Source organism: Trichoplax adhaerens, genomic scaffold (genome assembly GCF_000150275.1).
Source record: "Trichoplax adhaerens TRIADscaffold_4 genomic scaffold, whole genome shotgun sequence".
In the NCBI taxonomy this organism is placed as follows: Eukaryota; Metazoa; Placozoa; class Uniplacotomia; order Trichoplacea; family Trichoplacidae; genus Trichoplax; species Trichoplax adhaerens.
In genome coordinates this window covers 1790717-1806288 of record NW_002060946.1, presented here as the reverse complement: position 1 = coordinate 1806288, position 15572 = coordinate 1790717, and the positions used below count along the sequence as shown (strand labels likewise).

General features: G+C 33.4%; 2 protein-coding genes across 2 annotated transcripts; one reads left to right on the top strand and one right to left on the bottom strand.

Moving 5' to 3' along the window:
- Positions 1-25: 25 nt before the first annotated feature.
- TRIADDRAFT_55330 (uncharacterized protein) lies at positions 26-2284 on the top strand (the record flags this gene model as incomplete). Its single annotated transcript, XM_002111833.1, has 3 exons — positions 26-107; positions 993-1019; positions 1305-2284. 3 exons carry the CDS (start codon positions 26-28, stop codon positions 2282-2284), a joined length of 1089 nt encoding a protein of 362 aa, XP_002111869.1.
- A 5843-nt stretch (positions 2285-8127) lies between these two features.
- Positions 8128-13050, bottom strand: TRIADDRAFT_55329 (uncharacterized protein; the record flags this gene model as incomplete). Its single annotated transcript, XM_002111344.1, has 9 exons — positions 8128-8162; positions 8837-9001; positions 9181-9252; positions 9735-10030; positions 10145-10829; positions 10958-11081; positions 11196-11432; positions 12073-12150; positions 12904-13050. 9 exons carry the CDS (start codon positions 13048-13050, stop codon positions 8128-8130), a joined length of 1839 nt encoding a protein of 612 aa, XP_002111380.1.
- Positions 13051-15572: the final 2522 nt, after the last annotated feature.

Genomic DNA, 15572 nt, shown 5'->3' with positions numbered 1-15572 from the left:
CAACACAGGTGGACAGATAGGCAAAATGTATGCTAAGGTATTTCTTGTCATTATTTCTCAATCCAAATTGACACCATTAGCAATCAATCAAAATCATACTGGAAAAGGTAATTACATGCACTGAAGAAGATAGCACTATTTGTAACAAAGACCTAATTTAATATAGAGTATTAGCTATAATTGGAAAGTTAAAACAAATCCAAGCTGTACATTTTCTATGAGTTAATGATATTACCGCTTAAATTACTCATCAGCTAATTTTTGTGGATATCCATCTATTTGCAGCTGATTTAATTTATTTATTAATTAAAAATAAAAAAATATTATTACAGTTCATTTTCTTCTATTTTGATGTCAGTTTCTCATTTTTAACTATCCTTTTAATTAATTTATGCTATCATTAATATCTCTCTAAATCAATATCATAATAATCGTTTAATTAGATAAATAGAATCTATACGAATCTCTATTTTTAAATCTTTTCGGCGCCATGGGATAAGATTATTTCATTATTACCATTTTAATACTGAATCTATATTTAAGTTACTCCATTGGTGAAAGAATAATAGATTGGGCAGCTATTGACCTTCATTATCCTCTCTCATTTTCTCTATATACTTTGTTACTCAATTAAATTGATTAATAATCAATTGAGCAGTTATTGGCTTTCATTACCCTCTCTCAATTTTACTGTATACTTTGTTACTCGATTAAATTGATTGATAATCGATTGGGAAGCTATTGGCCTTTATTTTCACTTCTCAATTTCTACCGCACACTTTGTCACTCGATTAAATTAATTATTATTCTTACCATTTATTCGTTTGCTTTTTATTTCTAATCACTCATTAATCCCACTGGATTGTAAATTTGAAAGATTGGTATTCGAAATTGCAAGGATTATATGTTAAGGCTTTTGTAATCAAAATCGATAAAGTATTCATTCTGATAGACTAACTTTACAGAACTATCATGTCTAATTGATATTTTAGTCAATCAAATAAGTCGTCATTTTGGAGGTTAGTTGCAACCAATTATTATAGCAGTATAGGTAAAGCAATCCTGTCCGATCTAGTGATACGAAGATTTCTACTGCATTATTCTTATTCCTGTCTGATCAGTTCAAATTTGTAAGAATTTCAACCCTTCAAGTAGGTTTGGTTGTGGAAATTCACCTTAAAATTATTTCTCCAATCATCATTTCACGATAATCAAGATCGAGATGAATTTTACCATATTTCCCGATACTGTTGCTCAGATCAATTCTACTATGAATTCTACACTATCATCCAATGCTTCTACAGCTGTAACGGCCACTCCTAATATCGTTGAAGATCCTAAAACTTCAGTTGGCATCCATATTGTATTTGGTATGTTAGCTAGTGTTGCAATTATTGGTAATTTACTCGTTTGCTTGGTTAGTATCCATCAACGAGCAGTTATGAAGGGAGCTCTACATACTTTAATATTTTGCTTAGCTATTATTGATATGCTCACTGGTCTTTTTGCAATTATTACACCTGGATTTGTTATCCCGGCAGAGGCATTTCCTTATCCTAATGGTACAGCAGGTGTCCTATATTGCAAGCTAATTGATTCAGAATATTTCCTATTCTCACTTGGTTTTATCTCCATCTACCTCGTTTTAACCATCACTTTAGAACGTTGGTTCGCTATTGCTCAACCATGGCGTTATAAAGTATTATTCTCAGTTAAAAATTGTCGAATTATGGTAGCTTGCATTATCATCGGACAGTTAATATTAACCATAGAGAATATACTAAACGAGACATTTAATCCTGCTTTTATACCACCATGTCAGTGGGGATCTGTTTTTGATGATAAAGCAACCCGAAATATCTTCTTTATAATTATGGAAACTATACGCTTATTTATACCCGTCACCGTTATTGTCCTATGCTATATTGATATTGCTCGGCGATTATTTTTCCTAACGAAAATTGGCCAAAACGATAATGTTAATAAATCGATAACTCGCCGACGTGCAACCATTACTGCATTTACTGCATCCATGGCTTTAATTGTATGCTGGCTACCGAATGAGTTATACTTTACACTCTTTCAGTTTGAGGTTATTCAGCTCGATCCAAATATTTCTAAAGCTTTTAAAATACTAATTATAACTAATTCCTCTCTTAATCCATTTCTGTATGCCATAACCAACGAGCTATATCGTGATGGTATCATAAAATTATTCAGCAGTCTCAAGAGTAGAAAGCATGGAAAGAGGAATAAACCAAGAGCTACGCAAGTATTTAAATGATTCTATCAGGTTGAAATTCTATTCAAGTATCGCAAAAATATAAAATTGAAGCTTTTATATGACATACTATGATAGATAACTAGTTCTAATTGGACTTATAATTGGATTAGATGTTAATATTTTTGCGTTAATTGATAGTGTTGCAAAAAAATATAAAAAATCTATACTGTTATGCAGTAATCTAGGATAGATAACTAGTTCTAATTTGATTCATGATTGGAATAGATATTGATTTTTTTGGCGTTAACGGATAGTTTAATCATGTATTATAGTTTTTTTTATTAGTAAATATTGACGGTACAGTCAGTTTGAATGCTATTATTATTGAATGCCTCTATAAATTATGTAATGTAGAAAGTTGAAAAAGGTTTTACAGACCTTAACATATGACCTCTATGTCGTAGATAATATCTCTAACATTACTAATCCCTCGAGAATTGCAACGTAGAAAGTTGGAAAGGTTTAACTAGCCTTAACACACATAACCTTTGCGTCGTAAATAATATTTCTAACATTGCTAATCCTTTAGCGATTGTAATGTAGAAGGTTGGAAAGGTTTTGCTGACCTTGATATATGTAGCCTTTATGTCATGAATAATATCTCTAACATAGCTAGTCCTTCAAGAATGGCCCTAATTAAAGTATTATTGCCAGGATTGTGATGGGTGGTATATAGAAAATGAACTATTTTACATGTATTTTAGAGATATTCAATAGAGAAGCTTATACAAACAGAGGATAAAAATTATTATTTCATCAGATTTTCAGCTAATCTACTTTAAGAGCTAAAGTAGCCACCGTTTCTATTCTCTCTGTAACTATTACAATAGGAAACGATTAATGTATTGAATAACTATTAAGAATTTCTGTTTTTCGCTATGATGATCCAATAATTTGTCATAAGATTCTAATGTCTTTAATATGAAGATTATCTTGTCGTTAGAGATGATAGAAGAAATTACTCTAAAGAGCATATTCATAGCTTGTAATACCATACCTATGGACTCACATAATGATCATAGGGATATCCTGTACAAAAGCAATAGTATCTTTAATTCAATAAAAGGATTAGACACAGCATTACAGTCTGTGTATCGAAATTTGAATTTTTACTTCGAAATCTAAAATGTGTTTTACAAACACTTTAATCCACTATTTTGACGGCTAGTTATCTAAATAGAAAAGTTTTCTGAACTATCCGAAACCAGTTAGACATGTAGCCGATTGATAACAATTGATCAGTCTCCATCCAATTAGGTTTATAGATTGAAAGGTTATCGTATACTCTTTCAAAGAATTCGTTAGTTATTGTATTCCCATGCTCCATTTTTAATTTGGATTGAATTTTCTTCTTAATCTAAATCAGAGTTTAAATTATTTCTAGTACATAAAGATGTGAAGATGAGATTAATGACGGTACCTTGTAGAAGAAAATTGTAATTTTCTCTTATTCTAGAGGTTCTTCCTGTCAAAATGATTTAATTTAATAAATTCGGTTATCATTTGAAATGTCCTTGTACTCTATATCAAAATTTTTATCAAATCTATAAAATTTGCGTATTCATTTTATCAAGAATATAGAATATTAGCCTGTGTAGCTAACATTTATCTACACTACATAATACGCCATCCTTCAAAGAATACTTATAGAGGTATTTGATAGTAATGACAATTACTTTATTTCTATTCTATACCCTCATATACGTGTATAATGGTTATCTTTCAACTATCTCTTTTTGATCTATTGATCTTGATAACATGATTGATAAAATTTAGATAAAATAACTCAACTTAATGGCTGGCATGCTCGTATCAGTTTCAATAGTCATTAATTTCATTATCTCAGGTTTGATGTAACCGATACCTTCAATTTAAAGTCATTCTAATTAAGTCTATTCATAGAATTTTACATCTGTTAGTTAATTGAGTATCTTCATCTGCTAAATATTGACTAATACACCACACCAGATTATAGAGTCTTTAGAGTCGGTAATAGTAGCTTGACTATATTGAACAAGAATATATTGTAAATGATCAATTAAGGAAATAATGTTATGATTATAATAACCCTCATATTATGTATTCCGTAAAACAGAAATAAGTACTTGATTTTTTAGCAGAATTTTTTCAAACTTAATGCATAATAATATAAATCTTACTTCAGAGAAGACATCCTATGGTAGACTAAATTCAGCAATATCATGGGCATCAATGATTGGATAATTTTAAAAAGCGTTAAGGAAATGTATTTGATCAGTTGTTAGGTCTTCACATACATGAAATAGGTGAAATATTTATTATTTATACACATATATTATCACATTTTTTATAGCAGTGAAATAAATTTGAAATTGTATTGATCTTAATTGCTCTAACTGAAAAGTAATATTAAATTTAATCTTTTTATTATAAATAGTTAAAGTTTATGAATATATCGCAGATTTGATATGCAATTGCACGTATACTGCGTAGATCCTATGGCTCTGAAGCTATGAGTTGAAGGGCTACATAGGTATATCAAGTATTTGTATTTCCTATGTTTATTTGGCATGAAAGCGATTTAAAATTGGTTCAAAAAGATTATTGCCTCCTGGTAAGAATAAAGCGCTGTTTGAGCTAGAAAATATAGGATACAATTTAGAGTAATCGCTCTTCTGCAAGCCATTACAATAGTAAAAAATTTAATTATAATTGGATTAATAGGTTCTTAAATGATTGTTAGTATTCTATATAAATAGCCGGATTTTACTGTAATAGCAGTGTTTATAAATTTGCTTTGCAACATCTATCGTTTTATATCTAGATATAATGGTTCAATTTAGAGGAAGGCGTAAACAATCCGTATTCAAGAAAGTAAACAGTTAATATTCTATCTTTTACAACCTACATAGCGAAATGATATACAACACTGTACTCTAGTACAGGATATATCATTTACTTATACTTTTAAATTGCTAAAGTAACAATACTAGACTATTAACCTAGCCATAACTGTAAATTTGTAGCCTATGTTAAAATTTACTATTGTACAGGATACAAAATAATAGATTCTACTAATTTGAATTTATAATACTCAGCGGATGAGTAATAGACTCTTACTTAGTTTATATCCCTAGATAATAAAAACATTAAAATAGTTAAAATAATATCGCTCAAGACCTATTATGGCTATGTAGAATATGTTAAAAGTCGTTAAAGAATGTTAATTATTTGGCTATACCAAAATCGAGTAATATACGCGTATATAATATGTTGATTCACAATATTCTGTTACGATAAAATAAAGCGTAAAAGATTAAAATTTCAAGCGGCATCCATAATATAATAGTTTCTTATAATTATGACTATATGAACTAGTAATTACTCTAGTCATCCTTAATAAATATGTCGTAAGCTAGGTCCTAAATTAAATAGGTATTTAGTTAAGGTTGAAGCTGTAAGATTGAACAGTAATTAAGATTAGTAATGATGAATCTCCAATAACTGAAGGAGGTTCTGAATATGGTTACATTATTTTAAAATCGGAATCGCTAAACTAGATATTTGAATATTATACGTTAAGGGAATATTTCAAAGTATTAAATAATAAAGCAATAATAATAGTACCATAGATAATAAAAAAGATTTTCCTATATAAATGACATCTGTATCTTAAATTGGAGTAGCAAAAAATGAAGATAATTAAAAGGTTATCAACAGTCTTGCTATAGTAGCTAGAAGTAGCTTTGATAAATAGGTTAAAAATATTTTAATCTGAAGGAGTAGAGTTATGAAAATAGAGCTAAACCATAGGCAGATTAATATTGTTCTAGTCTAGCTACGTTAGCGAGAGTTCCGTCGACCTATAAGTTGAATTCATCAAATGAAGTAGTTATATATTATTAATAACAACTAGTGATATTTTATAATCAGAGCGATCATAGAGAAGGAGTTCAATATCGATAATCCTCTACAGACTGGAATCGATCGATATCTCCCTGAGAACACCTACAATATACGCATGACATTATTTTAAGCATAATTACCGGTAGGAAAGATCTACGGGTATATTAGTGCTTTCCAATAGAAGATAAAGTAGAGCCTTTCAATTATATTCAACTAAGTTAAACTCATATTAGGAAAAATAGGCAATATTCTCTTATTAACTCGAATATAAATTTGTTTTCAATTATTAACTAATAGTAGAAGTGGGATGTGTCCCATGGACATAAAGCTGTGGCATCAGGATCTATCTATTGTAGCGATCATGACGAAGGTCTATATTTATAATCCACTTCAGATTAGAATCGATCAATATCTCCCGGAAAACACCTACTACACAATACACGCATGATATTAAGCTTAATTACCGGTAGAAAAGATCTATATGTATATTAGTATTTTTCAATAGAAGGTAAAGTAAAGCCTTTCAATTATATCCAACTAAGTTAAACTTACATCAGGAAAACAGACAATATTCTCTTGTTAGCTTGGATATAAATTAGTTTTTAATTGTTAAATACTAGCAGAAGTGGGATGTATCCCATGCATATAAAGCTATAACATTAGGATCTCTCTATTGTATTAATTAGAGATCAATTATAATACGAAATTGTTCATCAATGGTAACGCAAGTTGGATGTTTCTTATAAACGAAGGATCTTGGCCATTTAAATATAATCGTTTTGCTAATTAAATTAAATTATGCCAGAATACATTCTAGATACCTAGAACAATCATTTAAGGTTTACGTTAAATCCTTTTTTAAGACATAATTGAATAAATATAATTCAATATGATTATGCGACGTAATTATTTTCGGGCATGGTGCTAAAGAGAAATAATTTCTACATGAAAAATAGGGTGGAAATTTATAGCCAATATTAGTAATGATGCGAGGTATAGACGTACTGGTCACTAACGTTGATCTATTGCAAGTAGAACTTTTAAATTAGGCCACAAAGTGTTGTGGAGTTGTTTCTCATCGATGCACTATGGTCTAGAAATTGTTAACTGACAAGAGACAATGTCATATGTGGATATTGTTACGTAAGAAATTTCTCGTAAGAGCGATTTAGAAAAAGCAAAATGCGTTTTATTAATGATCACTGCTGTTAAACTTGTTATCATCCTTTTTGGGGGCTTCGCAAATATCATATTTACTTAGATTCATAAATTAATTATATCACATAATGTATTTCCGACAATATCGGATACGAATGTTGAAAGGATATGAAGTTTCAGGAAATTTCGGTGTATAAGATTATATAGAGGAAGACAAGTGATATCGTGAATGTGTTAATATTAGACTTGTTTCAGAAATCGATGATAGATGAGAATTTTTGAATGAGAAACTTTACATTTCAATGCCACTCCTTGAATAAAATAAAGCAAGACAGGATTTTGTCATGCCACGATAATTACGACGTAGGTTGGTTAGACTAACAACTCTAAATATGTAGTTTTGCAAATTTCTAGTAGACCAGCATTCAACTTTATTTCTTTAAGGGTGCAATACTGTCAGTGGAGAATTTAATATATGGAATTTGGTAATTTATACTTAAACCTTCTAGTGCATTTGTTCATTTAAGCCAACGAAAACGTATCAGCATTCTACTGTAGATACAAACTCTAAATTTACTCGCACTCTATTTAATATTGTAATTCTCTAACTTATGATGCATTTAATTTAAACGTGCAATCTTATACGATAATAAATGCTAGAGCAACAAATACTATTTATAAACCGCAATCCGCAAAAGTGCATTCGCTTCCAAACTCAATAAATAAAATTATATTGTAGGCATTATAATGAAACTACTTCCAATATTTATTTATTACGTATCATGTCAGAAATAAGTAGGTTATATTTTAAGGCAAACATGCATGAATAAATCTTCTACAGACGTTAAATTAATTCAAGTGATATTATCTAATAGATGAGTCCGTGGAATAATATTATGTACAAATAGACAAAAGCAATGTTGCAGTTAATTAGGTGATTACTTTCAGCCAAGATGGGCTGGAATAATATCGTTGAATATTTTAACTTAATAGTTATTACAGTTAGTAATAATATGTACTCGTATTAGATATATAAGAATTCTTTTAAAACAGACATCTATTGGTTAAGAAGGTATAAAAAAATAAAACATGTGCTTTCTATTTATAAAAGTTTAACTAGATTGCACCGATATTATATGATATTACCAAATTAGTAAGAATTCGTATAATTAACTACGTAAAAGCCTAGACTTTCCATATGCTATTGCTAGATCAACTAACAGATTCTTCGACTTTTAGTATGATTAAAAAAGATTTTACTACATTTTTCGATATGCTAGAAATATTCACGCTAATCTATTCATTACTGTACTATAATAGTTCCTTTCTGGCTACGATTAGAAAAATTATTATTTCGAGAGCAAATGTAATAAAAAGTGCCACGACTTTTAAATCTCAATAGAGCTCCAGGAAAAGAAGCAGGAGCGTTATTTAATAGATTATTCAGTTCAGCTTTAGATTCAACCGATTGGCTTTGACATTTTGCGTTTCTCATACATAAATAGTAACCTGCACTTGCCATAGTGACAGCGATATCTTCACTAGATGAAGAAGACGGTTGTCCTACACCAGACCATATTAACTCAGCATTCTTCCATAAAGTACTGTTTTCAAAGGGAACAGGGAAATTTTCCATTTTATCTCGAATTTGGGCAATATTATTCCTGTCCGTTCCTGAAATTGTTATGACAGGTTGAAAATTTGTGTCGGTTTATTTAGCATCAAACGAAAATAATAGAATAAATAGAATCACCATCATAATTATATAGTATAATAGGGCAAGTGCTATCAGAAGGTGATTTATAATATGATTACATAACTATAAAAAGTTTTGCACCAATACGTTTTCCTACCTCGTGTGCCTTCACCGGCATCGCCAGCTTGTCCGTCGCCCGCTGGATTGCCATTATTGTGGGTGTTAGAGCCTAAGATAATCAATAGAAGAGCAAGTATACATCATTTTAGGTAGTGTATTTTTGCTAAAGTAAAGTAGATGCATACTGACAAGCAAGATGAGGTAACTACAGGTCTCCTAATTACTTCTAATATACGACTTTCATATTTACTACACACCTACAGTATAGGAGATAAACTGATACAAGAGCACAAACATATAACGATAAATATGATGCGATCGGATACAAAGTCCTTCGTACAATTTACATCGCTTGAGTACAGTCTTACACAACATTTGTGCAAGTATACATTACACATACACTGAGCGCGCTAGCTTCCTCATTAGATAAGGATGTTATTCGGGAATGAAAATTACAATCTAAAACTGTATGTTAGTTATAGTTTCTGACACATTTGCGCAAGTTCCTCTATTATCCGTAAACTAAGCAAACATTTTGTAGGCAAGAATATCCGATTTTTTCATTCTTAAAATAATCATCAGATATCTTACCTGCCCATTGAAAATGGATTAAATCATTAGCTTTAATTTTTATATCGTTTGGTATAAAATCATATTCAACAGCTGGATATGTTTGCACGATATTACCACGCTTGCCGCGTACGTTGATGTTATGGATAGTTGAAGACTCGAGTCCAGCTGGACGGGGCATTAATTTTATAACGTGGGAACGATCTTGAAACGTACGGCCATATTGCGCTGTGTTAATCGCCAAGCGTAGGGGTGAGTTGCCGGCTCCAATGTCGATATTAGGGTTTTGTTGAACAGGCGATTGAATACCCAATACTCTATAATAAAGTCATTCACTTACTAGTCTTAAAATGGGGATTTTTAGATAAAATCGTCGTTCTAGCCTTCAATGAGATTTTGAATGAATCTAACTCTCTACTAGTTTATCTTACCTATTTTCATTATGGCTTGAATTTGTTTTGAAAGGATCATAATCGTCAGTGGAGATATTATATCGAATTCTTATGATACAATTATGTTCTTTTCCTGATGGAAAGTGAGGCAATGTCCATAAGTATCGAGAAGCTTGGCCTACACGTGTATTTCCGAGATGATTATCACGCGTCCATGGTGCTGTAACACAATCCGGAGCAGGTAAAGCAACAAGACATCGTGATTGCAATCGAGTTGCAAGGGCATCATGTGGAATACCCCAAATATATCGTGGACTAGCAGCATTGCCATTAGCGGCATTGCATGCAGTTTCGGTCGTCAATTGTGGTGCGTATTCAAGGTAATTAGTAAAGCCGATCCACTGTCCTCCATTAGATTGACAATCAGCTTCATTATTCCACCGTGATCGATGTCTTACATTGTTGCTGTTAGGATAATTTTCAATACACTCAAACTGCTTTTTAACGTTGAAACTTTCACTTTGATACCAATTACATAATGATGTATTAAAAGGCATGATAGCAATATCTTTCCAATCAGTTGGATGCCAATATGGATAGTAGTCACGTTCTTCTGGGCATTCATAACCGTAGCGGTTACCGTTTGGATTTTGTCTAGTATATATTGCAGCGCTATAGCCTAAGCCATTGTTTGTCCTTAATCTCTGATCAGCCGTAAATAACCCTAGAAGGAAAATGAAGACAGTCAATAGGACAGATTATCTTTTATTGGACGATCTGCTAAAATTATATTGTACTATATATCCATAAATAACTATTACAGTACTATACACACCAAATAATAATACATACCTTGATTTCGTTGTCGGATGCGACATTTATCATACCATTCCCATGATTCCTGCAATGCTCGATCAGATTTTACGTTTCCATTTTTCCTATTCTGCTTTTGCTGTTGAGTTTCTGTTCTTAGTTCCTGAAGTTATTAGACACATAAATTAGGAAGACAGAAATATGAATAATATGATTACTTGATTAAAAGATTGATAAAATAACGCTCAATTTGGAGCGCAACATCTAGTAGATTTACCCGAGCATTATTTAATGGTGAATAATCTTGTCGAAGTGTGTTAGCGCCATTGCGGAGTTTATCCCGGTCATCAGCAGGTCCTCCTTGTTGCGGTTGGCACATATACTGCATAACTAGATTACAATTGACCTTATGTGGATCAGTATCTTCATTACCACCACAGCCATGTTGATTAGTCCATTCCAATAATAGAGTGGATTTTCCGCGACCACTAGTGGGACCGCTCTGAAAATATCGCTAATATATTGAAGTAATAACAAGTCTTAATTTCCAATGGGAAAAATATTTCAAAGAGAGATAACAATCACACAAGTATAGTTATCGATATTAATTTTCCCATCGTGAAAAATACAACATTGATCATCAAGTTACTTGGTAGTGGGAAATCCGGAATTAAAACTGTGGATAGAAATACCGTTAAAAATTGATAATCACTAATTGAAAAGGATTTTAAGCGATCAAGTGCTTTTATGGATATACTATTGGGGTAGTTTTGAATTGACCATGATATGTTTGAGAATAGTCTCTATCTGATCGCTTTATAGTACTGTAGTAGGTGCTTGATGAACTAGAATATTATCAGAGATTGTTTACAGCTGTCCTTTGCGGATACTGTACAACGTACTATTGACCTTGTGTAGCAAAGATAGCTACAAATATGGATACCCTGATCATGACTAGGCAGTCATCAACTAGTAAATGGTAAGATGGTTTTATGAAAATCTCTTCCTTCCTTCAAGCACTTTCTACGTTATTTTAACATAGGACATTATCAGCACCATTGGATCTTATTTTCAAGTAATTATTTATCACTAGAATTTCTTTCATGCAGAAGGAACTGCTGTAAGATAAGGTAAAGTAATTTAAACTTTCTTACCATACGATGTTGTCCCGTCTCAGCAGTAAAGGCTTGATTAGTTTTGTCGCCAACGTTGTAACCTCCACGATTGTTGTTCTAAGATACGAAAGAAGATCAACAACAATATAGTTTATTAAGACGGCTCATTTAGGCAATGATTATCATTACGCATCTTGTTTTATTATCATGGTCAAGACGCAAAGTAACGCTTGCGAGATTTGTAACGATCATATCTGAGTCGACTGACAGTTTACGATTATTATTAGAAGCACATTCTTGGCAATATCATTGGGGTACTGATAAGAGAAGCTTGGATAACTACAAGAAGAAGCTCTTCTTCTTCTACTCATTGTTGGATAGAATTGCTGAGTTGAAAATTGACTCAGTACTTAATAAAGACACTAGCAACTAATATCGGTTTGTTTACAGTTGATACTGATGATGTCCTTGTAAAATGGGAAAGGGGTAAAGAGAAATGTAGAAGAAGGCACCAATGGAAAGATCGTTGTTGAATAGTTTAGATGAATTCATTTTGCTGGCAAGACTAAAAGCATAGCGACGAGAGTGTTGGAAAAGACACTATCCAATTATTTTGGCTTTGTCATGAAAGATTGTAGTTAAAGATAGAAATGGAGTGTAGGAACTCTAGGTTGTAAACTATTTCAATAGGTGAATAGTTTGGATAGAGTGGATCAACCTTGTTGTGTAGTATATTGTACGTAAGAGCGTGTGTCTTTTCCCTAGTTATCATTATCATTGTCGATGGTATAGATCCTACAGTAAGGTATGAAGGAAAGTGGAACATCATCTGGCCTTGAATCACTATTTGAAGAGAATATGTTTACTTACTTGAGAGTCAAAGCATCGATTTGCATTTCGTCGATTCGCTGATTTCTCATTGAGGCGATTATTACTACCACGGGGATTATGGAGATAGATATCAGCGAAACAATTTGAAGTTAAGGCAAGAAGCAATAACAAGGTGGTTGTAGGCATTTTGGCCATTGTTGACGGTTTAGCGTATGGTCGGTCGGTGACTAGGAGTTTGGTTAGGATTGAATCAAGGCGTATCGAAAATGGCAACAAACACTTTCAAGCTTGACATAGAAGAAGAATCAAGAGTGAAGAATACAATCAATACGTCGTCGGTATAATGAAGTGCAAAAGTAGAGCAAGGAAAGCAGCTATGGATGGAAGAAGAAGAATCGTTGTGATGGCCAAACCATCGAACCTATATAGCAGCAAGTCGTCCAGTACTGAAGCCTGAAGGTAATGGGAGAGGCAAGTTGCTCCTCATGATACCATGGTGACGTCATCGATGCAGTGCGCTTGGATTGAGCCGTCATACAGTCCAAGAGCTACTGGAACTCCACTATGGATTGGATACTACAGTAGAGTGGCGGAAATTTCTCCAGCCATTGCTATAGACTATTTCTGTCCAAGTCATTTGCATAAGCGTATTTATCCAATCCAAGAATCAATTTGGATTGGGTTCTCCATTCTATATTTGAGAATAGAGAATTAGGTCAATTAATGGCATTTTTGTCAACACAAATTCATGTGAAAGGGATAATAGAAGGCTTTCTTGTTGAATGTTAAGTCAATAGGCAAGCTCCACCCTTGATTTTCAAGTGAATGGTACGTGCAGCTTGGTGACTAGGAAAGAAAAATGGCCATTGGAAAAATGAAAAATCCCTTTTGTAATGAGCTATGGTTGACAATCGTGTGATGAACTTGTACGCCCAATGGAGTTTGTCTACTTGTGCCGAATCCATCGTTGTTATTCCAACTAGGATAGCAGGAGATGAATGATGTTATTGCTTGCCTTCTTGCCTGTAATTTGCAACTTGATCCATGCCATGACTTCATAGCTAATTTTAGACAAGCTTGCGATCAGAAGAGGAAAATGATTCCGAGATCGATTCATAGGCTCCAGTCTGGTACAAAATCATTGGAGCGGGAGTGGGACTGGGACCGGGTCAGAATGCGATCTGGTCTAGCACTGTACAGTACAGCACTCGGGCAGTCTCTAACCTCTACAGTACACTGAGTTTACAGTCTACAGTCTACAGTAAACTGTACTGTAGACTGTAATGTCGACTCACCTGCAAGTGATGGTGATGCGTCCTGAACCTTCGACAGGTGTAGCTGTAGCCAGTCGGTGTTGACGCTGACGATTACCTAATAAGGTTCAATTTAATCAAGCAACGTTGACGTGCACCGGTCACCCACCCAACGATCAATCATACTGTACATAATAAGGGAAGTATTGGCTTGAAGCCTTGAAAGCCTTGGCCAACCTTTAGAACTGTATGGCACTCGGGCAGTCTCTACAGTACAGTACACTGTACAGTGCTGTACTGTACACTGAGTTTACAGTCTACAGTAGACTGTACACTTGTACTGTACACTGTAATGTCTACAGTAGTGCAGTGTCGTGCTGGCAGTGATGATGATGCGTCCGGGATGTTGTAGCCAGTCGGTGTTGACGCTGATAAATTACCTTATAAGGTCAATTAAATCAAGCAACGTTGACGTGCACCGGTCACCCACCCAACGATCAATCATACTGTATATATTAAGGCAAGTATTGACTTGAAGGCTTCAAAGCCTTGGCCCAACCTTGACGCTCGCTTCCTTCTTGACTTGGTCTTCGCCTTTGGAAATCACCACTTTCGTCCATTGATTGACTTGGATTGCATTTCTTCCATCATTTACTCCATTCTTATTGCCGTTCACTGCTTTGCTTGATTGATTTGTCCATGTTGATTAGCACTAGTGACCCACCCAACGATTCATTATCAAGGAACTATTTACTTTAAGGGGCCAACATTTCCGCTTGCTTGCTGCTTCGGCTTTTGGATACCACCGCTTTCGTTGATTGATTGACTTGGATTGCATTTCTTCATCCTTCACTGCTTTACTTAATTGATTTGTTCAACGTTGATTTGCACCAGTGACCCACCCAACGATTGAATTATCAGGGAACTATTTTACTTTAAAACCAACATTTCCGCTTGCTTCCTGCTTCGGCTTGGTCTTGGCTTTTGGATACCACCGCTTTCGTTGATTGATTGACTTGGATTGCATTTCTTCATCATTCACTGCTTTACTTGATTGATTTGCTCAACGTTGATTTGCACCAGTGACCCACCCAACGATTCATTATCAGGGAACTATTTGCTTTAAAGCCAACATTTCCGCTTCGCTTTTGGAGATCACCGTTTTTCTCCAATAATAACAAAAATTACCTTTCATCGTCCATTATAATTTCTACATGATCATTTTGAATCCGTTCAATTCCATCTATAATTACCAAAGAGTTCAAGCATTATACAGCAAACTTCATTACAAAAACTAATCTTTCAATCTTGAATCAATATCAAGAAACAAGAGTGTCCAAAATTGAAAAAAAATCTTACACTCAGTGGAATTGGTGGAAATAGTTTTCGTTGGCCAACTACAGTACGCGTAAATAGAATACGGTGGGATTACTAAAGATGGTGAAATTCATAGCG